Source organism: Ascidia mentula, chromosome 4 (assembly GCF_947561715.1).
Source record: "Ascidia mentula chromosome 4, kaAscMent1.1, whole genome shotgun sequence".
Classification (NCBI taxonomy): Eukaryota; Metazoa; Chordata; class Ascidiacea; order Phlebobranchia; family Ascidiidae; genus Ascidia; species Ascidia mentula.
Window position 1 is genome coordinate 15,497,181 of NC_138569.1, and position 22,964 is coordinate 15,520,144.

A 22,964-nucleotide genomic window follows, 5' to 3' on the forward strand; every position below is an offset into this window, starting at 1 on the left:
CAGATTCGTTCCAGGGTATTTTTGCTAACCAGCCTAAACGATGGACAACTATGATGGCATTTCTGCGTAAACTGAATTTGGTGCATGTTTTTTTGCATGAAAACGACAGGTATTGAAATACAGAAGTTTAAGTTTGCCTGCTACTTCATCGCCGTTTTTAAACAGGTTCAAACGAGTGTAATCAAACTGCATCACGGTTGACCTGCAATGTGCAATGTCGAACGATACTGTGGTGAAAAAGCTTGCCGCGGTTGACTGACTACAGGGTTCATGTTTGAAAGTATTACTTCAATCAGTAGCAAGCCTGCAGCTGATCTGAAGGTGCGACCTTCTTTCACGAAACCAAGATTATGAAGAACGTGATTAGCTTGTTGATGTTTGGGCAAGTGCTTCATGATTTTCCTCTGGTGTAATTGCAGCAATTTGTACATAATTTGGCGTTTGTTTTCTTGTCTTTTACGTGAAACAACAATGCTGTACATCAGCAAACTTTAAACGTTTTAAATGTGCATTTGTGCCAAAGCACAACATGATTTTTACTAGAATTTGTGAAAAAATGCACATTAGTAAAAAAATATTATTGTTAAAGGTGGCTGAATTCCCTTTTTGCTCGTGGATACAAGAAAGGTTTACAAGAAGATGACTTACCTGAACTTGAAGAAAATGGAAAATCTCAGAACCTCTGCCGATTGCTTGATAGGTGTGGATATTTTTGGCTATATTGTTGCATAGTTATTTGCATTAGGAACCACATTAAACTGCATATGGGGGAAAATTGGCGTTGTGCACAACCTAATATTATGCAATAGAGTTTGGCAAAAGCATCTCGTCAATGGGTGCAATTTTATACTTGTTGGTAGGAACTGGAATGTTGAGATGGCAGAAGCGAAATCTAACGGAAATCGTCCAAGTCTTATCAAGGCAGCGTGGAAGACGTTTGGGCGCCAGTATTTACTATTGGGCACACTTGCTTTATTGAAGGTAATGTGCTCTTAGCGAAAAATACAGAGATATGTCTATTGGATAATATTTTATTAGGAAGCAATTTTAATCGGGACTCCTGTTTTCCTGCTTGGATTTTTAAACTTCTTTGAAAATGAGGCAACATTGGGCGAGGCGTATTTGTACGCTTCCACCCTCACCATCGCAGTTATTACTTATGGCGTTTTGCATGAATGGTATTTTTACAAAACTGGTATCATGGGATGGCATCTTAGAGCAGCAATGTGTGCGCTCATGTACAATAAGGTAACTCAACAAATGTGTTTTTAAAATTATTGCAACAATTTACTTTGGTAGACCATTCGTTTGAGCCAAAAATCACTTTCAAACACAACTACAGGCCAAATTATCAGTTTGGGAGCTACTGACGTCATACGATTTGATTACGCAAGTTTTTTTCAATGCTGGTTTTATTAAAAACGAGTGGAATGTGTTCTTTTTTCATCAGGTCCTCCTGTATATCAATCACTTCTGGATTTCACCCATGTTTCTAGTGGCTGTTGTTGTGTTGGTGTCGCAACTGATCGGAATTGCTTCCTTAGTGATGTTGGTTCCTATTCTATTCAATGTGCTCATGTCCATTGGTTTCGGTAGATTTTACGGAAAAAATCGGTAAATCTCTCTTTTTCGTTTCGTGAGATTTGTCCTCACCTAATTCATAGGTTATATTTAAAGACTATGTTAACGTATGTTTATAGGCTTACCTTTACGGGGTGTTTCCAACTTGTGTTTATAGAAATGTAATCATACCTGCAAAGATTACTTTCAAAGAACTGCTTTTATATATATTATTGTTAGTGGACAGGTAACTAATATGTCTACAAAAATTTTTGGACAGAAAGAAAACTTCTTTGCGGACGGATAAAAGAGTTCGAATGATGAACGAAATTTTGTCAGCCATGAGAGTTGTAAAGATGTTTGCTTGGGAAAAACCATACCAGAAGTTGATCGACACAATGCGCAGGTAATGAAAATTGATTTGCGAATAAAAGAAATTTTTTTTCTATTCTGATTTACAGAAAAGAAATTCGCCAAATTCTCAACAGTGCATATCTGCGTGTGTTTAGCTCGGCCATGACGTACGCAACAAATAAACTTTCTATATTCGGAACATTCGTACTGTACGTTTCTTTGGGAGGACAACTCACAACTTTAAAGGTTGCGTTGGTGTTAACGGTCGCGAATGCAACACATTTAAATATTTTATATATGTTGATGGAAACATTTCCCTCCCTTGCCATTAGAGGGCAAAATCAATTAAAGAGCAAATCTATGTTGCCAGGTATTTCCTGTCATAGCTTGGATCAACGTTTTTCGAATCGCAGGAACGATATTTACAGAAGCTGTTGATTTTACCTCCGAAAGTATCGTGAGCATGCGTCGCATCGAGGTAAACACCATGTTTAGGTAACAGTTGAAGCAATGCAATACTACCTTGCCTCAGACATTTCTCCTCCTGGATGAAACAACTCCCGCCCAAAACCCTTCCGAAGGTGAACTTGGTGACAAATTCAAGCAAAGTCCAGATTGTGAAACGCAAGCACAAATTCACTTTGAAAACTTTACAGCATCTTGGAATGAAGGCAACATTTCTTACAATTGCAACGTAAACAAGGTATTTTGCAATGAATTCTTACTTTAACCCAATTGACTTTCAGGAAGACGAACAGCGATCAGTGACACTCAAGGACATCAACATACAGATAAACAATAACATGTTGTTGGCTGTAATCGGACCTGTAGGCAGCGGAAAGGTTTGACCAATTTATTCCCATACCATACCTTCTTTCATTATTTGAAGCAAAACTTTTTAGTCATCTTTTTTGAGTGCAATACTGCGTGAATTGCCCGCGAAGTTAGGTCGAGTCTTAGTGCAAGGTCAAGTTGCTTATGCGGGTCAGATACCATGGGTATTTTCGGGAACAATCAAAGAAAATATTTTGTTCGGCGAAAAATACGACTGTGATCGTCTGAACGAAGTTATCGATGTCTGTGCAATGAGAGAAGTAAGTTGTAATCCATTACATATGTACAACCTACGTAATTGCGTCAATGTTTTAAGGACATCGATTCATTTGACAACGGTGTAGATACGTTGGTGGGTGAACGTGGGGTAACATTAAGCGGGGGACAGAAAGCCAGAGTAAACCTTGCACGAGCTGCTTATAGAGAAAACACAGACATAATATTGATGGATGATCCACTAAGTGCTGTTGATTCAAACGTTGCCCATCAACTCTTTCATCAATGTATTTGTGGACATATGAAAAATAAGGTTTATGAATATCGAAGACAGGTTTTTCTTGTTTATTTCAATTTTAGGACTTTTTTTAGCTTCGTGTGCTGGTCACGCATCAGTTGTCAATGCTGAAGTCTGTGGACAAGATTTTGCTTCTAACAGAGGTTTGGGTTTTACTGAGTTGTGTAGTTATGGTTAACATTATGTTCAATGGCGGTTATATTTTAGGGACAAGTGAGCAATATAGGAACATACAATGAAATCTTGTCAGATGAAACTTATTTTTTCTCTCTGCTCAAGCCTGGGGAGGATGTTAATAGAAAACATTGCGAGATTACAGGTGATTGTGTATGTGGCAATATGGCCTTTCTTTGTTTTGTTGGTGTCTTGACGTGATTATGGTTTTAGTAAGCTTACATTATATTTTGCCTTAATTAAAAATGATCGACAATTTTGCATCAACGTGAATATTTGTAAGTTTTTCATTTTTTGTAATTTCCATTTCTAATGCGGAAACTATACAAGTTTAATCAACAAAAATTTCAATTAAGTGGGTAAAAACCAACTAGTATTAACGATATTATTTTTTTTTGTGCCGCTAATTCACGTTCATCTATTTCAGGCACAGACGATAAGGGGTTCGTGGATAAATTGAACACAAGCAGTGACGGAAACCAGGTAATAAACGTTACCTATTTTTGTTCTAAATCAGACGTTTTTCTTAAATTGTTTTTTTTTCACTTGCAGGTAAATAAGATCATTACAGTCAGAGAAGAAAAGAAAGAAGATGGAAGTATCAGCTGGAAAGCCTTCTATGAATATATGATCAACAACAAAGTATCATTTTCCCTTATTGTATTCTTAACCCTGATCAATCAAACCCTCTTTGTTTTGTTCGATTGGTGGTTTTCAGTTTGGTGAGTTTTTTTTTGATTTTTTTTGTTTTTGTGTCATTTATTTTTGATACACAAAATGACTTTTTCGGTCAGGTCAACGGCATCAGAAAACTTTCATTCAAATATGAATAACTTTTCAATCACGACAAAGCCGATTATCACTACGTCTACTACCACGACGAGGCCCAACGGGAAAAACTTTGAAAACACATATTACATACATATCTCTACTTGTGAGTTAGAAATCATGCAAAAAATGCTTAGTTCATTGTTCCTAATTTTCATACGTAGACCTTCTTCTTGGATACGTTGTTACTATATTTTTGCGATGCATGCTCCAAATGCGCCACCTAGTGTTGTCAGGTTTGCAGATGCACGACAAGATGGTAAATGCAATTCTGATATCTCCTATCAGGTTTTTTGATGTCAACCCAATTGGTAACAGGCTTATTTTGTAACTTTTTTCCTTTTTATATTAAATGAATTGTAATCATTCAGGCAGAGTTTTGAACCGCTTTTCGAAAGACCTTGGTCAAGTTGATGAGATCCTTCCCCGGTTTTGCATGGAATTTGCTCTTGTATGTTTCTGTGAAAAGTATAATTCGAGGATTGGCCAGCAGTGATGTCTAATATAATTAATACTATCCATACTTACCTATTGGCTTTAAGGAAATATTGATGAAGTTGGTTTGCTCGAAAAAAACAACGTAATGATTTTGTTAGTTTGGCCTGATGTCACTTAACACTCACTTAGAAAAAGTATGGAAAATATTAATTATATTAGACGCGTCCCTTTTTGCAGCATTTCAGCATCCTCTTTTCCATTTTCATTCTCTCATCAGTTACAAATTACTTTGTCCTCATACCAACCATACCGATATTGATTTACTTCCTTTGGCTTCGTCGATATTACGTCACAACATCTCGTGACATCAAACGAATTGAAGGAATAAGTAAGTAAAAATTTACGAAGGTTTGCCTACTTGTTACTTTAGATTAAAAAAAAAACTTCACGAGGGAAATTGCAATTGTTTGTCATCTATCTTAGATAAATTACCTGCAATTTTTTATATTTAGACCGAAGTCCAGTATTTTCCCACATGAAATCTACACTTGATGGGTTGACAACGATTCGTGCTTTTGGAATGCAGCAGGAATTTGAAGCTGTCTTCCATCAATTGCAAGATCGCCACAGTCGTAAATAAACTAAGTTAACCTAACAAATCGGTCATTTAACTTTATTATCGAGACATTATAGTTGCTTGGTCGACATTCGTGGGAGGCACTCGTTGGTTTTCTACAAGACTGGACCTAATCGGTGGTGTTTATTTTGGAGCGGTATCTTTTCTTGCGGTGATTACAGCCTCGCAAACTAACTTAAATGCTGGAGAGGTTGGGTTGACGGTGACATATGCAATGCTAATGCTTGGAAGATTGCAATGGTGCGTGAGAACGAGCACCGAAATAGAAACGCTGGTGATTGTTTATTTTGAGTCTAATTTTATTTATGCTGTTATATTACCTTTCAAATGCTCGATGCTTATTTGATTTATAATCTGTTGCAATTGTTCACAAGGAACATAACTTTTATTGTGTATTTTACAGATGATATCCGTCGAAAGGATCAGGCAATATTACAGACTTCCACCTGAGTCACATGGTCGTGATGCCGAGGATGACAAAAACATTCCACCCAACTGGCCGTCATATGGTAAAATCGAATTAACTGATGTGAACTTTGCTCATTATGATGGTGGACCCGATGTTTTACATGACATTTCATTGAAGATATTTTCACACGAAAAGGTATGAAACAGCAATTATACATCTGTTGTCGGTATAGCTAGGTTATTATCGTATTCAACGTTTATTTGGAAGTATGATATAGAAGGTAAGATATCCTCTTACTGTTTTAAACAAAAAAGCCAGGGCTAATATGTTGCCATACATACATGCGTGATCGAAACGCTGGCATATACTGTGTAGCAGCACATTAGCTTTGGCTTTTTTGTCTTAGTTTTTACACTTGTTTATTGCACGTCGTTTACTGTGTTTACGGAAGGCTACATAAGAAAATTACTTACCAAACACATATACTATCCACAGCTGTTTGGTTCTTACCGAGATTATAGGTTCATAATTGCATAAAACATATGAAACCGTGTACTTAATTATAGATTGGAGTTGTTGGAAGAACTGGAGCAGGAAAGAGTTCATTTATCGCATGCTTGTTTCGATTTAACAAGCTTTCATCAGGAAAGGTACTAATTGATGACATGGATGTTTCTAAAATCGGCTTGACAACTCTGCGATCGTCAATTTCAGCGATTCCCCAGGTGCTGTAGTACTTTTGGTTAAATCCGTGATTTTTGTGATCCATTTTCTGTACGAGGAGTTAGACCAACCGCGTCATTTTCAACTGATGGTGGCAAGTTCTTACCAAATCGTTTGGAATAAACAAAAAACATGTCAATTTTTTCATATGGGTCCGTCTCTTTATTCTTAGAATCATAAATATATATTGTAGGCCTATATATATATATATATGTATTTGTAAGTGTTTGCAACATTTGTAATCACTGTTTAAAATGTTTTTTTTATTGTTTAAGGATCCAATTCTATTCGCTGGGAGCTTGCGTTACAATCTCGACCCGTTTTCAAATTACACCGACCAAGATCTATGGAACGCACTGGAAAAGGTGATCAATTTTTTTGGGGGGGAAAAATCTGACGCCCGTTTTAAAGTGCATATGACACGGTCATATCAACTTTGCATTAATTTGAAGGTACGGCTACATCAAACATATTTCTGAACTTTAGGTTCTCATTTGACGTCATATAGGAGACAAATGCACAAAAATTAACAGCTACAAAAAATTGTAAAAGGGTTTTTGTGATGCGAGTGACGTCAAATAAGGCGTTTCACTGAGAGAAAAGGCTTGGTTTATTTCAAAATTACCGAACCGTTGCGCGGTTGAAAGGTGTTCAAACACTCATAAAAGTAATGTTAGGAAATGCACAAAAAGCCTCATACAGGCTCAGTTATTAAAGTTTGTGCAACGTATTAGACAGCAAACCTTTCCGGACTGTTGTTGGGAAAAGTAACTTGGTGGTTCATCCTATTAATGGACTTGAACAACAAATAATTTACAATGTTATTTTCCTCTTTGCATTTGCAAGTACAATTTTGCGAAATTTATGAACAAAAGTAACGAGAACCGACCAGCTATGACACGAAAGCGGTCAAGAAAACATCAGCATCGACAAACAAGCGGTGCATTATAGCTTTCCACTTTTTTATACACTCAATGAAAATCAGTTCCGAGGTCAGCGGAAACCTAATGTCCCGGAAAACACACCCAGGGGTTCCATGCAAGTCATTTAATATATAAAGTTACACTGAAATATTCTGTCCAACTGTGTAGGTCCGCAACAGGAATGTTATTTGAAACAGTCCTCTAGCTCCATCATATGGATGTTATTAAAAATAGCCCTCTAGCTCCATCATACGGATGTTAATAAAACAGTCCTCTAGCTCCTTCACACGAAGGACTATTTTAAATAACACCCTCGTGGTGGAGCTAGAGACTATTTTAAATAACATCCGTGTGGTTGAGCTAGAGGACTGTTTTATTAACATCCGTATGATGGAGCTAGAGGGCTATTTTTAATAACATCCATATGATGGAGATAGAGGACTGTTTCAAATAACATCCGCGTGATGGAGCTAGAGGACTGTTTTAAATAACATCCGCGTGATGGAGCTAGAGAACTGTTTTAAATAACATCCGCGTGATGGAGCTAGAGGACTATTTTGAATAACACCCTTGTGGTGGAGCTAGAGGACTGTTTTATTAACATCTGTATGATGGAGCTAGAGGACTCTTTCAAATAACATCCGCGTGATGGAGCTAGGGGACTGTATCAAATAACATCTGCGTGATGGGGCTAGAGGACTGTTTCAAATAACATCCGCGTGATGGAGCTAGAGGACTATTTTAAATTACATCCGTGTGGTGGAGCTAGAGGACTATTTTTAATCACATCCGTATGATGGAGCTAGAGGACTGTTTCAAATAACATCCGCGTGATGGAGCTAGATGACTGTTTTAAATAACATCCGCGTGATGGAGCTAAAGGACTATTTTAAATAACATCCGTGTGGTGGAGCTAGAGGACTATTTTAAATTACACCCTCGTGGTGGAGCTAGAGAACTGTTTTATTAACATCTGTATGATGGAGCTAGAGAGCTATTTTTAATAACATCCGTACTTCTTACACAGGTACAGATGAAAACGGAAATCAATTCTTACCCTATGAAATTGGAAATGGAATTGTCTGAGTCTGGTTCTAACTTCAGCGTCGGTCAACGTCAACTACTTTGTCTAGCTAGAGCAATCTTGAAGAAGAATTCAATTTTAGTTGTTGACGAAGCGACAGCGAACGTTGATATCAGGTTTGTCGATTTTTTTTACCGAAGATCATAAACCTTAAATTATGTAAAACTTTGTTTAAACTTCTATTTTTCTAAATTTTTGTGTTTGAAAGCATTCGTTCCGACAAACAAATCGTGAAAAAAATATATGTTTAATTGGCATATGTTTTAATTGTGATATGTTCCAGAACTGACCATGTTATTCAACAAACTATCAGGGAAACGTTTAAAAATTGCACGGTAATCACGGTGGCTCATCGAATCGACACAATCATTGACTGCGATCGAGTTATGGTAACTTTAAGCCATGTTTTGACGGGTGATAATGATCATAGAATATGCTGTGTTGAAGGTATTGCATCAGGGCAAAGTAATGGAATTTGATGAACCGCACAAACTTTTACAACGCGACGGAATCTTTACTGGAATGGTGGAAACTATTGGAGTTTCTGAAAGTCGCAGTTTACGAAAATCCGCACAAGAGGTTGGGTATTTAGCTTGCAGAATACAAAGTTGGAAAAAATGTCCTCATGCTTTTATTTTAAGGCATATATTGCACGAAGAGCGAAGCGACAACATTTTTACGAATAGTTTCCTGTTTGGAACTTCACTATGCAAATCCGGAACTTGGAGTAACGTATAGGCTTTGTCGAACGCGTTCTTTACGTTTTTCTCGTTGGTACCGTGATGTAAATTAAAACCCGATGAATCTGACTATGGCATAGCTAGTCCATTAGTTAAGTTTTTAGTGATTGTGTCCTTTGGGAATTGCTATGTATACATACCTTTACATACCGCAGTAAAACAGCAAGGGAACACAAAAAATTCCCCAAAAAGATCTTTTTAGTCAATCACATGTATGTCATTTGCTTCTATAGAAAAACACGATACATGCATGTAGCCTGTCCATTTTGAGCAGTGATTGTACAAATTTCTCGCTTGTATTGATAATAAATGCTCAATGTAGACTGCACGTAATTAACGCAACGAAGGTGCACCAAATTACGTACAAAGGTATGTGCGAAAGGAAAAGCAGATAAATATTACTGCGTTGCAAATTAACCAAACGAATGTCGAATGAGCCTTCCTAACATAAGATCACAATATATACATCGTAATATTAGAAGCAGTTTTCGGCGGTTTTTCATGCGAAACGTTTTAAATTTTATGAGCACTTTTGCTGTACGCCGTGAAGTTTTTGAACGGTTTTGTTTTATTAGCAAAACCATCAGATATTTTTTCATTATTTCTTTGCTTCGCTGCATTTATGTTTGACACAATTTCGTTGGGTAATTTCGTCATCTTAAAACAGGGGGATAATTTGGAGAAAGAATGTTGGGAATCTATAGTTAAGACGTTACCAAAAAACGCGTTTAGTTTTTACAAATTAGTTGCCTGAAAATAGTATGATTGGCAACAGACTTTAAAGCGATTGTTTTCTATTGATTTGATCTAGTGTTGAGTATTAGAGTGGTTAGACATTGACAACCATAGTGGTTTCTTTTTTAAAAGTCCTGGCAAATAACTTTGGCGTTTAGAGATTTTTGCAACACAATGCCGAACACCAATACAATAATTTACAAGGGTCAGTATATACCTTTTAACAAATCTATACTTCTGGTAATAAATACACCAGGTGGCCAAAATACAGTGGTTTATAAAATAACTATTTAAAAATTGTTCCTGGTGTTTAAAATGTAGAAAAAGGTGTGAGAACATTAATATTGTGCAGTATTTTGTCACTTACCGACCTCGCGGTGACGTTACCGACATGTTAGACGCGGGATATGACGCACAAATTTTAAACAGCATCCAGACGTTTTACTGAAGCAGTTTTATCTGGGAGCTGTAGTCAGTATAGTACACACTGTTTCGTGTTTTTATCTGGTAGCAGCATAAGACTATGGCCAAGAAACATGCCCATGATTTTCGTGAGAATCCGCTCGAAAAGGCAAATATTTTTTCCGTGATGAGCTTTTGGTAAGGCCTAATCCGTGGATTATGTAATTTGTTCAATGTAGGCTACGTTTACCGATGTCAAATTTTTGTAGGTGGCTTAACGACATTTTTAGTAGAGGCCAGAAGCATGATTTAAATCAAGAGGATCAGTACCGGTTACTTAAGGACGATACTTCTCAGGTTGTTTGTGAAAGACTTGAAAGGTACCAAATATTACATACGCGTCTCTTTTTCTCGAGTGTATTGGGAAATAAGTCATTTAAGAGTGTTATAAACAATTTGCATTACAAAAAATACCTTTTCCAGGAATTGGGAAAATGAACTACGCTGCTATAAGGAAACAGGGAAACAACCAAGTTTATTTCGGGCTATCGTTAAAACCTTTTTTGTCCGTTGGCTTCTATTGGGAATAGTTGAAGTAATGGAGGTAACTTGCGTTTGTATCGGACGCTTCATGTTCAGAACGTTAGTTGTTTGTTGGTTGTAGTTTGAACGACTTTTCTTTCTTCTATATTTCAGCAAACTTTGTTTGTAGCACAACCTGTACTTCTTGCCAACCTTCTGAGGTACTTTGAGAACAAAGCTACTTTGCAGAGTGCATATTTGTACGCAGCGGGAATATTTGCCATAGCCTTGGCTACCAGTTCAACAATTCACATTTACTTGTACCAATTAAAAAGGATGGGTTGGCATATTCGCATCAGTACATGCGCACTGATGTATAAGAAGGTGAGTGTTTGCCTCGATACAAGTACGATAAATGTAATAAGATTGTTTTCAAGTTCGTTTGTCCAGAATAAATGCACTAGATAACAAATTGTTTTAGACTTTGAAACTAAGTCAACGAGCTTTGGGCGACTCTACTACAGGACAGATTGTCAACCTTGGCGCAACCGATGTGCTTCGATTTGATTTGGTTCGTTTTTCACTCTTACTTAGTCTGTCTTCTCACAAGCTTACTTTCAGCTTACACCCTACCTTCACTTTCTGTGGTTAACTCCAATCGTGTGCGGTGTTGTGGTTTATCTTCTGTGGCAAAGCCTCGGGCCTTCTTCAATGGCAGCGTTAGTGGTTATGTTGTCCGTGTTGTTCATACAAGGGTCCCTCGCAAAAAGATTCGGCGAAATCAGGTTAAAAAGTAATGTTATTCTTCTGTGGGAAAATTTTAATTTTTCTTTACATAGAATTTAGTTTTATTAATTTTTATGCAGTTGCTTAAGTTGGCTACAACCTTTCCCAAATAAACTTCTTCTCGTCGTAACTTCCTGTTAGTGTTGCAGGGAAACCACGTCATGACATCCGCAATCGTGTTCTTACTAAATCCATACGCTGTAGGCTTAACGAACAACGCTGTTAATTGAAAAAAAATTCCCACTGTTTGTTTGGTTGGGTATTAAAACTATGTTAAACACGCTGGCAATTTTGGGCTTTCATAATAAAATGTTCAATTGGACAGAGCAAAAATGGCAATTCTTACGGACGAGAGAATACGGACGATGAACGAGGTGATAACAGCAATGAGAATCATCAAAATGTACACATGGGAGAAACCTTTCGAAAAGCTCGTTCGCGAAGTGCGAAGGTTCGTTCTGCAGTGATCCGAAAAATATTTTAATTGTGATTCATACTTGGATGAAGCTTTATTTGAAATTACTGCTTCTAATCGACATGATATTAATGCAGGAAAGAAATAGCAAAAGTTCTCAGTGCGTCGACCATGAAAGCTTGTATCTATGCGTTGGTGCTTGTTTCTCATCGCTTGTTTGTGTTTGCTACATTTTCTCTGTATGTCACTTTCGGCGGTAGACTAACACCTTCCAAGGTAAGATACCAAATATATTCTCTGTATTAACCAAGCGCCCGACCCGTATACCAAGAATAAAACCTGATCGGGTTTCCTGCCCAGGACATCCTGGGTTCAAATCCCGGTGTGGTCAAAAAAAAGAAAAACAAGAAAAAAAAATATATATATTTTCTACCAAACGAAGCTCTGCTGACTTCATTCGAATAAAACCTGTCATGTGCTTGTTCTTCGGGCTCATTTTAATATAATGTTTTTTTCATCTGATTACTTCTCTATGTTTTCATAAAAAATATCTTACTCGTGCCTATAGGCGTATTTTATAGGATTAAATAGTAGTGGTAGCAGCACGTCGACTATATTTTTATGCTGTCTGCTGCTACAATATATCTGTAGTAAATAGATAAGAGGCTACTTGGTTTAGAATAACGGCATATTCACGGTTTCAGGTGTTTAGTGCCGTTGGCTTCTTTAGTTCGATTCGTCTCAGCCTAGGGACTTTCTTACCGATGGCAATCGAGAAGGTGTCAGAGTCTCTTGTAAGCATTAGAAGAATTCAGGTAAAAGTCTGTTTAAATAAGATAATTCTGGATGTTTGTTAGTTCTTGTAAATATGTCAATCTTTACTAAATATCTCAGGGAATTCCTTAATGGCTCTTATGTTACGCAAACCTAGTGTCTACATACCTCGGCGCCAAGTAAACAAGGTGACGGTTTCTCATATAATTTAGACTCAGGAAGGCAGTAGAATTAGATAATATCAGCTAAAATGACCCGATCTATCCCTGCAACTTCAACTAACCATATAATATGCAAGTGAAGCCTCCCAACTAACATTCTGATACGGTAGTACATGTGACCTTTATAATTACACATAGTTGCGCAAAATGTACGTTTGTGGCTTTGGACCTAAACGCAAATATTTTACACCACCTACAGTAGATGCGCAATAATGTATAAATATTTTTTGGATGCTGTAAACATGCAGTTTAGTTTATTTGTTTACAAGAATACTGTTTCTCCATAAAAAAACAACGGCGCGAAAGCAAAATTATTTTAATATTTGACGTAGACTTATCAGGTCGCTTTTACAGGAGTTTCTCCTTCTTGATGAGTTCGACGTTTCGCAGCGGTCGAATGAAGACGATTTAGGTGAAGTTCCCTCTGCGATTTCGGTCCAGTTTACCGACTTTTCTGCAAGCTGGTCCTTGCAACAGGTATAGTCTTGTGTTTGCGGATGCCAGTAAAATGCCAAAAATGGTACGTTTTAGGATGATCCGAATCAAAACGAGAACACTTTATCCAACGTAAGTGCGAGAGTTGACTCGTCTGAACTTTTCGCTGTTATTGGGCCAGTTGGTTCTGGGAAGGTAAGTCATGCAAAGGGATATTAAATACTTGTATCCCTACTTTCATCCCGCCAAAACCAACAACTAAACAAACACCATATCACCTTATAATAGATGCCATTAGGTAAACACATAAAAATAGATTCGGCGCAAATAGAGTGTGAGATGTACAGCAATTCTGGCCTTGCGCTTTTCAACGGCTGTGTACGGTATTCAAATTTTTACCACACCGGGATTTGAACCCCGGATATTCTGGCTACGATTCCAGATCATGTTTTGTGACCAATGCTGCCATTTAAGCAACCTTGAAATAAAAAACTCCATGCATTTTGAATGGGCTGACCATGTACTCTGGGTTGGTTAGTATTTGAATGAGTTTTCTTCGCGTTTACCCCTTTTGCTTATGCAGTCGTCGTTCTTGAGCGCCATCTTACGGGAATTACCTCCCACCACTGGTGAGGTGAAGGTGGTTGGTCGGGTTGCTTACGTTGGTCAGGTGCCGTGGATTTTTTCTGGAACGATCAGAGAAAATATTTTGTTTGGTGAAACTTATGACGAAATCCGCTACAAGAAAGTGATCGAGTGTTGCGCACTGACGGTGGTAAGTTTGTCATAGATCGCACACTACCAATATTCGGTGCTATTGCCTTGAAGGTGATTGAGTGTAGTTTTATATCCGTGTTTTGTTTCTGAAATGTATTTGGCCGCGGACCGTTATACAATGTTGTTTCGTCGACAAGTGCCCACCAAAGTCTTAACGGACATGATCACAACTTCTTGTTTAAAAAAACAGAGTAACCTACAGAAATTTTCATATTTTGTTGTGTAAAGCTAATGTTCGGCGCAACCCAATTTAGGAATTTCTATTTAATATGTAATTTGGCAACACACTTTATTGAAATGTTAAGTAGCACTCGGTTTCTTTCAGGACATCAAATCTTTGGAGAAAGGAGATGAAACGTTGGTTGGTGAACGTGGAGTAACATTGAGTGGAGGACAGAAAGCCAGAGTAAACCTTGCCCGAGCTGCTTATAGAAAAAACACAGACATTATATTGATGGATGATCCGCTAAGTGCTGTTGATTCAAACGTTGCTAATCAACTTTTCCACCAATGTATTTGTGACTTTTTGAAAGATAAGGTAAAAATAACACTAGATATAAAAAAATAATTTTAAAGTCACGCAATTGTACGTGCTAGTTTTAAAGTGTTTTGTTGCAGGTTAGGATCCTTGTAACCCACCAAGTGCAATTTTTAACGGTCGCTGATCAAATCATAATCCTGAAAAATGTAAGCATGATTACTTAAAATCATAAAAAAATGTTGATGAATACCTGCTGTATACAACAAAATAATTGCAGGGTAAAATAACCGGGCACGGAACGTTTGATCAACTGCAAACTGACGGAACAGATTTTGCTTCTCTGCTGAAGACCGATTACAACGAAGAGGAAAAAGAGGAAGAAATAGATTCAGTTTCGGGATATTTGCCCTCTCCTACTTCTCCGCTTTTAGCGTCTGGGGGTAATGACAAATAATAAGTCAATACATTTACTGAACAACTTTCATTAATAAACCTTACCCGTTGTTGTTCAGAGAGTCGATTCTTTAACATTCCACTGGATAATGAAGTCGCAAAAACTCAAGCCGATGGGGAACCAATTGTTTCATTTTCACAAAGCGTAAGTATATTTTGTAGTTATTTTCTTGTGAACAACTTTTATATTTGTGTAACGAATTTTATTTCCTTCACGTCACCTTTCACTTTTGTTAAGTATTGTATGTATTTCATTGTTTTCACCTTTCTTGCTGGCACCTTGTAATTTCACTGTTTTCTTTCGTTGTTACCACCTTATTTATTATATTGTTTTACGCACGTATATTGCTTTAAGTCTCGCATTTCACCTATTTTCACCACACTATTTTGTTACCTCCGTCTCCCCTCTTCTTCCTATTATTTTACGCTCCGTTTGTTTTTGTGTGCCCCGGATGTGCCGCGTGTCGAGAAGGCGCATCCTGATTGGTTGGTGATTGTGTTGTAGCGAAGGATTTCCCTAAACCTAGGGAGTCTCCTTCTGGGCGTCGTGTAGTGAGCACCTCTGTTACGGTGTTGTGGATAATTGTGATCTTGGCCAGTGTCATTTGTACTGTTTTTATTCGTTTTATAGTTGAACACGACGTCCAATAAGTTAAATCAGCCTGGGTTACTTTGGCTTCGTGGTGAGCCGTTATTGCAGGACAGTATCAGAATTAGGGAGGCAGTTTTGTGCAAAGTACCAAATTAGGTAGAAGGGTTAATTGGGGGATAACATCGCCACCCAAAAACATCTAACCGCTTAATTGCAAAGCTGCCGAAATAATTCCGTAACAACTTGGCGAGCACGCCAGGACCCTGTCACCACACCCGGCTGGTTTTACTGGGAAGACTCCCTACGTGTATTTTGGTTTTATGATATTTTAAAGGTTGGTTTTTCTTAACAATGGCTTTTAATGTTTTAATGCAACCTCCGCCTTTACGGCCGGGAGCTGACCTAGGACAGTATTTTAATGTATTTGAGTCATATTGTACGAGCGTTGAGGCCTCGGAAGAAATGAAACGACACCTGTTCCTGGCAAGCATTGACAACGACTTGAAATGGGCAATACAAGAAAAAGACGCAAACTTGTTCGAGGTTTCCTACAAGGACCTCAAAGAACGCGCATTGCGCCAAAGGGCTACTGGTCAACACGCAGAGCGCCAACGCGCAGAGCTGATAAGGCGCGTGCAATTACCTGGCGAATCCGCACGTGAATTCGTTTACGCCCTACAGGCACTGGGCGATGGTGCCTACAGCAACTCCGCTGAAGCTGCCCTTAGAAATGAGGTTCTGTACATTACCTTATTGCAAGGCTTGCAAGACCGGCGCCTCGCGGACACTATCCCGATCACCATCAAGTATGAGCGATCATTCAGAGCCGCAGCTCAAGTCGTTGTCAATACGCAAACACCGAGCTTTGTCCAAGTCGCTGCGGTAAACACCAAAGCATCAGAGATGGAATTAGTACTAAAAAAGTTAGAAGACATGGAGAAACGTTCCAAGGAAAAGAACACACAACTCGAGGACGCCTTAGCGACGTTACAAGTTCAAGTGGATGACATAAAGCGCGAACGACCACAGTACAACAACGTGCGAGCACGGACTTGCTATGGTTGCGGTGGACTGGGCCATATGCGGCGCGACTGCCCGCATACGGATATACACACAAGGGATGTCGACACGAGACGTCAAAACATACCATGTACACCTTTGTTTTCCAGGTCGATTCGTCGCGCATCGGAGATAAAATGTCACTTCGACCAAAAACGTATAGCTCGAGATACATCCGAATATTTGGTGCCAAAGTCGGTGCAAAAACTCGCTACACCCCGCCGCATGCCCCACCACAACAAGGCGAAAGTGGAAGAGATTTTGGCAGAAATGGACAAACAAGGACTGATTCGGCCGTCTAAATCGCCGTGGAGCAGTCCGATCGTGTTGGTTCGGAAGAAATCCGACTCCCTGGAGGATGATCCAGAATGTCCATACAAAAGAGCGGATGAAGGCCGAGGGATTGAACAGGTTAACGCCGTGGACTTCAAAGCAACCATCGGATATGAACCGGACGAGCTGCTAGAGCGGCAGAGTAACGACCCAGAGCTAGCTGCTAAAGACGAACGACGATGGGACGAGGCGTTGCCAGGAGTAGTCGCAGCTTACAACGCAAGCGCCCATGAAGCAACAGGGGAAGCTCCGCACACCCTTTTGACCGGCCGACCGTTGCGCCTTCTGGCAGATTTATTGGGATCCCTCCGAGAAGATTCAAGACGATCTTACGGAGTGGAGATCGACCAGTTACGCGACGGCCTAGAGCTGGCCGAAGAAATTGTCAGGGGAAGTCTTATGACACAGCGCAAGCGTATGGAAGACCGCTACAACTTGCGACAACGGGAAAAGCCATACTCGATGGGAGACTATGTGCTGTTAACGAACCCGGTCATTCCCGTAGGTCGGTGCAAGAAATTGCAGTATCCCTACAAAGGTCCGTACCGAGTGGTCGAAGTACGCGGGCCTGTGAACTATGTCATTGAAGATGGGACTGGTAAACAACAGACTGTCCATTTCAATCGGCTGAAACCGACCACAGATACATTCCCAATGCCCGCTGAGCAAACGGCAGAACCTCCGCAGGCCGAAGATCAACAACCTACGTTGGTGTATGTATTTAGGCCACATACAACCAATGGAGAGTGGACAATGGAGAGGTATCGAATTCACCGGATAATTCGGGCGGATGCAGAAGGTCTACACGGACCCGACGCCGGCCAGTTCGATTCTCGTCGGAGACACACGTGTAGACCAATGTCCAACAGGAGTAGGACAATTCTTGGGTTGGGGGGAGTGTAACGAATTTTATTTCCTTCACGTCACCTTTCACTTTTGTTAAGTATTGTATGTATTTCATTGTTTTCACCTTTCTTGCTGGCACCTTGTAATTTCACTGTTTTCTTTCGTTGTTACCACCTTATTTATTATATTGTTTTACGCACGTATATTGCTTTAAGTCTCGCATTTCACCTATTTTCACCACACTATTTTGTTACCTCCGTCTCCCCTCTTCTTCCTATTATTTTACGCTCCGTTTGTTTTTGTGTGCCCCGGATGTGCCGCGTGTCGAGAAGGCGCATCCTGATTGGTTGGTGATTGTGTTGTAGCGAAGGATTTCCCTAAACCTAGGGAGTCTCCTTCTGGGCGTCGTGTAGTGAGCACCTCTGTTACGGTGTTGTGGATAATTGTGATCTTGGCCAGTGTCATTTGTACTGTTTTTATTCGTTTTATAGTTGAACACGACGTCCAATAAGTTAAATCAGCCTGGGTTACTTTGGCTTCGTGGTGAGCCGTTATTGCAGGGTTCTGGACAGTATCAGAATTAGGGAGGCAGTTTTGTGCAAAGTACCAAATTAGGTAGAAGGGTTAATTGGGGGATAACATCGCCACCCAAAAACATCTAACCGCTTAATTGCAAAGCTGCCGAAATAATTCCGTAACATTTGCCTTACAGGTGAGACGTCGAAAAAGTCAAAGAAAACGGGAGTCTCAATGTAGTAACAAACAAAAGCATGGACAAGCAAAGGAAGGCCAGGTATAAAGACCCTTGTGTGACTAATGGCAAGACATTCCCTCCTTACTAGAAGTATAGCTATTTGTTTGTTATTAAAGTTATGAAGTGTAACCATTTCTGTTGTTATCTTTATCTTTCAAAAATATGATCATAAATACAATGCTGTTTTCATATGGAAGTATTCAGTTACCAATGTTCAGAAATAATTATGAACACATTTCTCTTTCTTGTTCGTCACGTGACAGGCAGAGTTCGTGGCGAGTATCGAGGAAGAAGAGACGAGGGTTCAAGGAAGCATCGGGTGGAGAGTTTACGCAGAATATTTAAACACAAACAAAATGCTTCTAGCATTGCTCGCTATCCTTATTCTTGTCAACCACTCGCTTTTTCTTGTTTGCGACTGGTGGATTTCCGTCTGGTATTTGTTTTGATAAATAGCTGACAACAATATATGTAATAACGTCATTCTAAATTTGTTTTGCTTTAACTTCTAATTCAAAAGTTTTAATGCAAGAATCATTAATCATTACAATAGTAGTTTAAATGTACATTTTAGAGAGAATGAATGTAGCCGTTATTTTCATTACTTAGATTCATTTCGTTTGTGTAGGTCCTCCAAATCTGTCATGTTTTATTCCACTCAACCGATATCGAATAATGTTACCTCGTCTGTCACAACAACAGTTACTGCGAACGCTACTTCTCAAACCTCCACTGTTGTGTCTGGCAATTCGTCCTCTGAAGTTGCTGGCGTCGCGCCTGGACCACAATTTGACAACTCGTTTTACATCAAAATTTTAGGGAGTAAGTTGAATTATTCTTTTAGGCCTTTTAAAGTGCATTTATGTAATTTTGTGTTTCGAACAAGTGTCAAAAATGAATATCTCTGGCAATATATCATTGTTCTTGTGCATTATAGCCTGAAAAAGTTTTCATAGCATTTTGGGCAAATAAATCCTTACTTAATCAAAATTGAAATAATCAGAAATTACCTAATATTGGCAACATACATGTTTTACTCTACGACCATTGTCTTATTGCAGTCCTTACATTGGTTTTCATCACCATACTCTTTGCCCGAGCAATCTTGCAATTTTACTATACCATTATCACCGGAAGAAAGATGCACGACAAAATGTTTCATGCCATTTTGCAAGCCCCGATTCGCTTCTTCGACATCAACCCGGTCGGTGAGTTACCAACTCAATAAAATGGAGTTGTCCAAATTAATGATAAACGACTGAAGTTCTGAACTTTAATATATTTTTGTTATAAAGGACGAATCCTGAACAGATTCTCGAAAGACACAGGACAGATTGATGAGATTTTGCCTCTGACGCTAATGGATTTTGTTTTTGTAAGAAGAAAAAACTGTGTTTGTTTCATAAATACTTTAATCAGACACTTGCCGAGATCGGCGACCTAACCTTATTAAAATAAACGCCTTAATTCTTGTTTTTAGTGTCTGTGCAAACAAAATGTCACAATTAAAAATGAACATTTTCTTTTATAAAGATATTGGTTTAGTGTGCCATTATGTCTCATCAGCGCTTTAGTATAACATTATTGGCTCTATTGCCTGCACATGAGCCTGTGAGATACTATTAAAAAACAATACAATTTAACATGTTACTTATTATTTTGACCCCTTCAGGTATTTTTTACAATTCTGTCCATTCTCATTCTGGTTGTCGCCATCAACTATTTTGTTTTGATCGCCGTCGTACCCCTGTGTATATTTTTTGTGTGGCTGCGTCGTTTTTACATCAGGACCTCGCGCGACATCAAGCGGATGGAAGGAGCCAGTGAGTATAGAATGACTTTTGTGCCTAATACGCCAACCTTATTCTGCACTAACGCGATCTTCAGGCAGAAGCCCTGTGTTCTCGCATCTCTCGACGACCATCCAGGGTTTGACTACCATCCGAGCATTTCGAATGCAGAATGAGTTTGCGACGGAATTTCATGAACTGCAAGATCTGCACAGTTGTAAGCATGAAAACCAATTTTGTGAAACTTGTATGGTTTAGCTTGAACGCAATACATTTTATGGGAATCAACATAGGCTCCTGGTTTCTTTTTCTGAATTGCTCTCAATGGCTTGCTCTTCGTCTCGACGTTATCAGCGCCATCTTTATCGGCACTGTGTCCCTTTCATCCGTCCTCACAGCTTCGATTCTGACAAACGATGCTGGATTAGTTGGCCTTACTTTGGCTTACTCAATTTCTTTGAACGGATTGTTTCAGTGGTGCGTTCGTCAGAGCACAGAAGTTGAAAATCTCGTAAGTTACTGCGCAAGCATGTTCTCTTTATCAAAAAAGACTACTCTCAGATGACGTCAGTGGAGCGCGTGCAGGAATACTACAAAATTCCACCAGAGGCGGCACACGAACTTTCGGGAAACAAACCTCCTGGTGATTGGCCAAATCAAGGCATTATTGCCTTTGACAACTTAACGTATGCCCACTACCAGGGAGGACCGGATGTCCTACACGAAATTCGCCTCGAAATTCGTTCGAACGAGAAGGCAAGGAGGATTATAGCTAATTTTTTGTTACATATTTACATATTTTGTTCCCTACTGATATCTAGATTGGTGTAGTTGGCCGCACGGGAGCAGGCAAGAGTTCGCTTATATCAGCTATGTTCCGGTTGAACGAGTTCAAATCCGGGGAAATTTGTATCGACGGTGTGGCCGCTTCCTCGCTGGGACTTGCTGATCTTCGTTCGGTTATCTCAGTTATTCCACAGGTTTAAGTCACAAGTGGAAGTGGATGCTCGTCCACTTTTTAACACATTGTTCTGTGTCATGTGTCGTCATCATGTGTGCTTGTACGTTTACAGGACCCAATACTTTTCGCGGGGAGTTTGAGACAAAATTTGGATCCGTTTGTAACATATACCGATGAAGAACTGTGGGATGCGCTGGAGCAGGTTTGACAAATTGCGTTTCAGATTCTTGATTAGCGGCGTCAACAATGTTTTGCTAAGGTTCAATTGAAACCGCTGATTGAAAATTTCCCAGCCAAACTTGAATACGAGGTTTCGGAGGCTGGTGGCAACTTCAGTGTCGGACAAAAACAACTTATCTGCTTAGCTCGAGCAATCTTAAGCAAAACCAAGATTCTTATCGTTGATGAAGCCACTGCCAACGTTGATATGAGGTCAAAAATATACTTATGCAGCAACTTTTCAACTGGAAAACCGGTTAATAAAATGAAACAGCAATCTACAGAGTGTGGTTTTACACAATTACATATTAGATGATGAAACATAAAGTATAAAAAAACTTAATCGGTTCGATTGGCGATGGATTCAATGGGGATTAATTAATAGTAAGAGCAAGTCCGTTAACCATTTCCTCCATTTACGTTTGTAGAACGGATCAGCTTATTCAGCTTACCTTGCGAAGTACGTTCAAAAACTGCACTGTAATTACAGTAGCCCATCGCATCAACACCATCATCGACTCAGATCGAGTGATGGTAAAAATACTGTGTGTTGCCTACAAGCTGTATAGGCGCGATATAATATCTTTTTTTGATACGGTGAAGGTCTTGGAGGCTGGCAGAGTTGTTGAATTCGACGAACCTCATAATTTGCTTTCAAAAACAAAGGGGGTTTTCATGGAAATGGTGGATTCTGTAGGTATAGCGGAATCCCGCCAATTGAAAGATAGTGCCAGAAAGGTGACCACTTTCTTTTGCAATGCTGTTACCGAGATTGAAAAACACATTGATTACTTTTAGGTTTATGAGCACACACACAATTCCGGTACTTATGTTGAAACCAATCCTTCTGCAACTTCCGGCTTTGCTTCGCTGGAATAAAACAGTGCTTTATTGGAAACAGTGCAATGAAAATAATATCCCAGAATTTTGTTCAGAAAGAAGATTGTGTGATGATTGAATAAATCTAATCAGTAAATCTTTTTAATGTTTTTTTTTGTGATTGATAAAACTTTCTACCTACATAAACAAGCCATATATGAATGCAGGGTTCAGTAGCACGAGTGCGTTACAACATTTTCGATGGTCAGCCATTAGTTCATCTGTGTGTTCTTGTAAAACGGATGACAAAGTACATAAAACCTTGTGCTGCAGATGCTACCAGGCATGCTGCAATTTACAATAAAACTAATC

At 39.1% G+C, this 22,964-nt stretch overlaps 2 protein-coding genes across 2 annotated transcripts; both read left to right on the forward strand.

Annotated features, from left to right (window-relative positions):
• Positions 1-298: 298 nt before the first annotated feature.
• On the forward strand, positions 299-9,454 carry LOC145899643 (ATP-binding cassette sub-family C member 4-like). The gene is made up of 30 exons (XM_082988532.1): positions 299-382; positions 590-700; positions 861-981; positions 1,039-1,248; positions 1,300-1,389; positions 1,451-1,614; positions 1,841-1,966; positions 2,022-2,160; positions 2,285-2,392; positions 2,447-2,608; positions 2,661-2,756; positions 2,817-3,008; positions 3,065-3,277; positions 3,337-3,405; positions 3,470-3,581; positions 3,864-3,919; positions 3,989-4,158; positions 4,231-4,370; positions 4,429-4,575; positions 4,636-4,715; positions 4,940-5,090; positions 5,215-5,334; positions 5,396-5,613; positions 5,743-5,943; positions 6,315-6,473; positions 6,747-6,836; positions 8,422-8,594; positions 8,762-8,867; positions 8,926-9,057; positions 9,120-9,454. Exons 1-30 carry the CDS (start codon positions 351-353, stop codon positions 9,162-9,164), a joined length of 3,933 nt encoding a protein of 1,310 aa, XP_082844658.1. The 5' UTR covers positions 299-350; the 3' UTR covers positions 9,165-9,454.
• Positions 9,455-10,476: 1,022 nt separating this feature from the next.
• Positions 10,477-22,696, forward strand: LOC145898158 (ATP-binding cassette sub-family C member 4-like). The gene is made up of 33 exons (XM_082986591.1): positions 10,477-10,553; positions 10,625-10,735; positions 10,839-10,959; positions 11,052-11,261; positions 11,359-11,448; positions 11,499-11,662; positions 11,989-12,114; positions 12,216-12,354; positions 12,783-12,893; positions 13,428-13,550; positions 13,605-13,703; positions 14,092-14,283; positions 14,611-14,823; positions 14,904-14,972; positions 15,044-15,206; positions 15,279-15,435; positions 16,255-18,074; positions 18,415-18,479; positions 18,762-18,842; positions 19,067-19,239; positions 19,432-19,625; positions 19,865-20,011; positions 20,099-20,178; positions 20,476-20,626; positions 20,691-20,810; positions 20,887-21,104; positions 21,155-21,349; positions 21,415-21,573; positions 21,667-21,756; positions 21,814-21,986; positions 22,202-22,307; positions 22,377-22,511; positions 22,572-22,696. The coding sequence occupies exons 1-33, from the start codon at positions 10,477-10,479 to the stop codon at positions 22,650-22,652; spliced, it is 6,153 nt and encodes a 2,050-aa protein (XP_082842717.1). The 3' UTR covers positions 22,653-22,696.
• Positions 22,697-22,964: the final 268 nt, after the last annotated feature.

Excerpts from the sequence above, each read along its gene's own strand:
- LOC145899643 (XM_082988532.1), top strand. The coding sequence starts at position 351 with ATGAAGAACGTGATTAGCTTGTTGATGTTTGG. Across the intron at positions 982-1,038 it reads GCACACTTGCTTTATTGAAG|GAAGCAATTTTAATCGGGAC; the intron begins GTAATGTGCTCT and ends ATATTTTATTAG. Across the intron at positions 3,009-3,064 it reads ATGTCTGTGCAATGAGAGAA|GACATCGATTCATTTGACAA; the intron begins GTAAGTTGTAAT and ends CAATGTTTTAAG.
- LOC145898158 (XM_082986591.1), top strand. The coding sequence starts at position 10,477 with ATGGCCAAGAAACATGCCCATGATTTTCGTGAGAATCCGCTCGAAAAG. Across the intron at positions 10,554-10,624 it reads TTTTCCGTGATGAGCTTTTG|GTGGCTTAACGACATTTTTA; the intron begins GTAAGGCCTAAT and ends AAATTTTTGTAG. Across the intron at positions 12,355-12,782 it reads GTAGACTAACACCTTCCAAG|GTGTTTAGTGCCGTTGGCTT; the intron begins GTAAGATACCAA and ends TCACGGTTTCAG.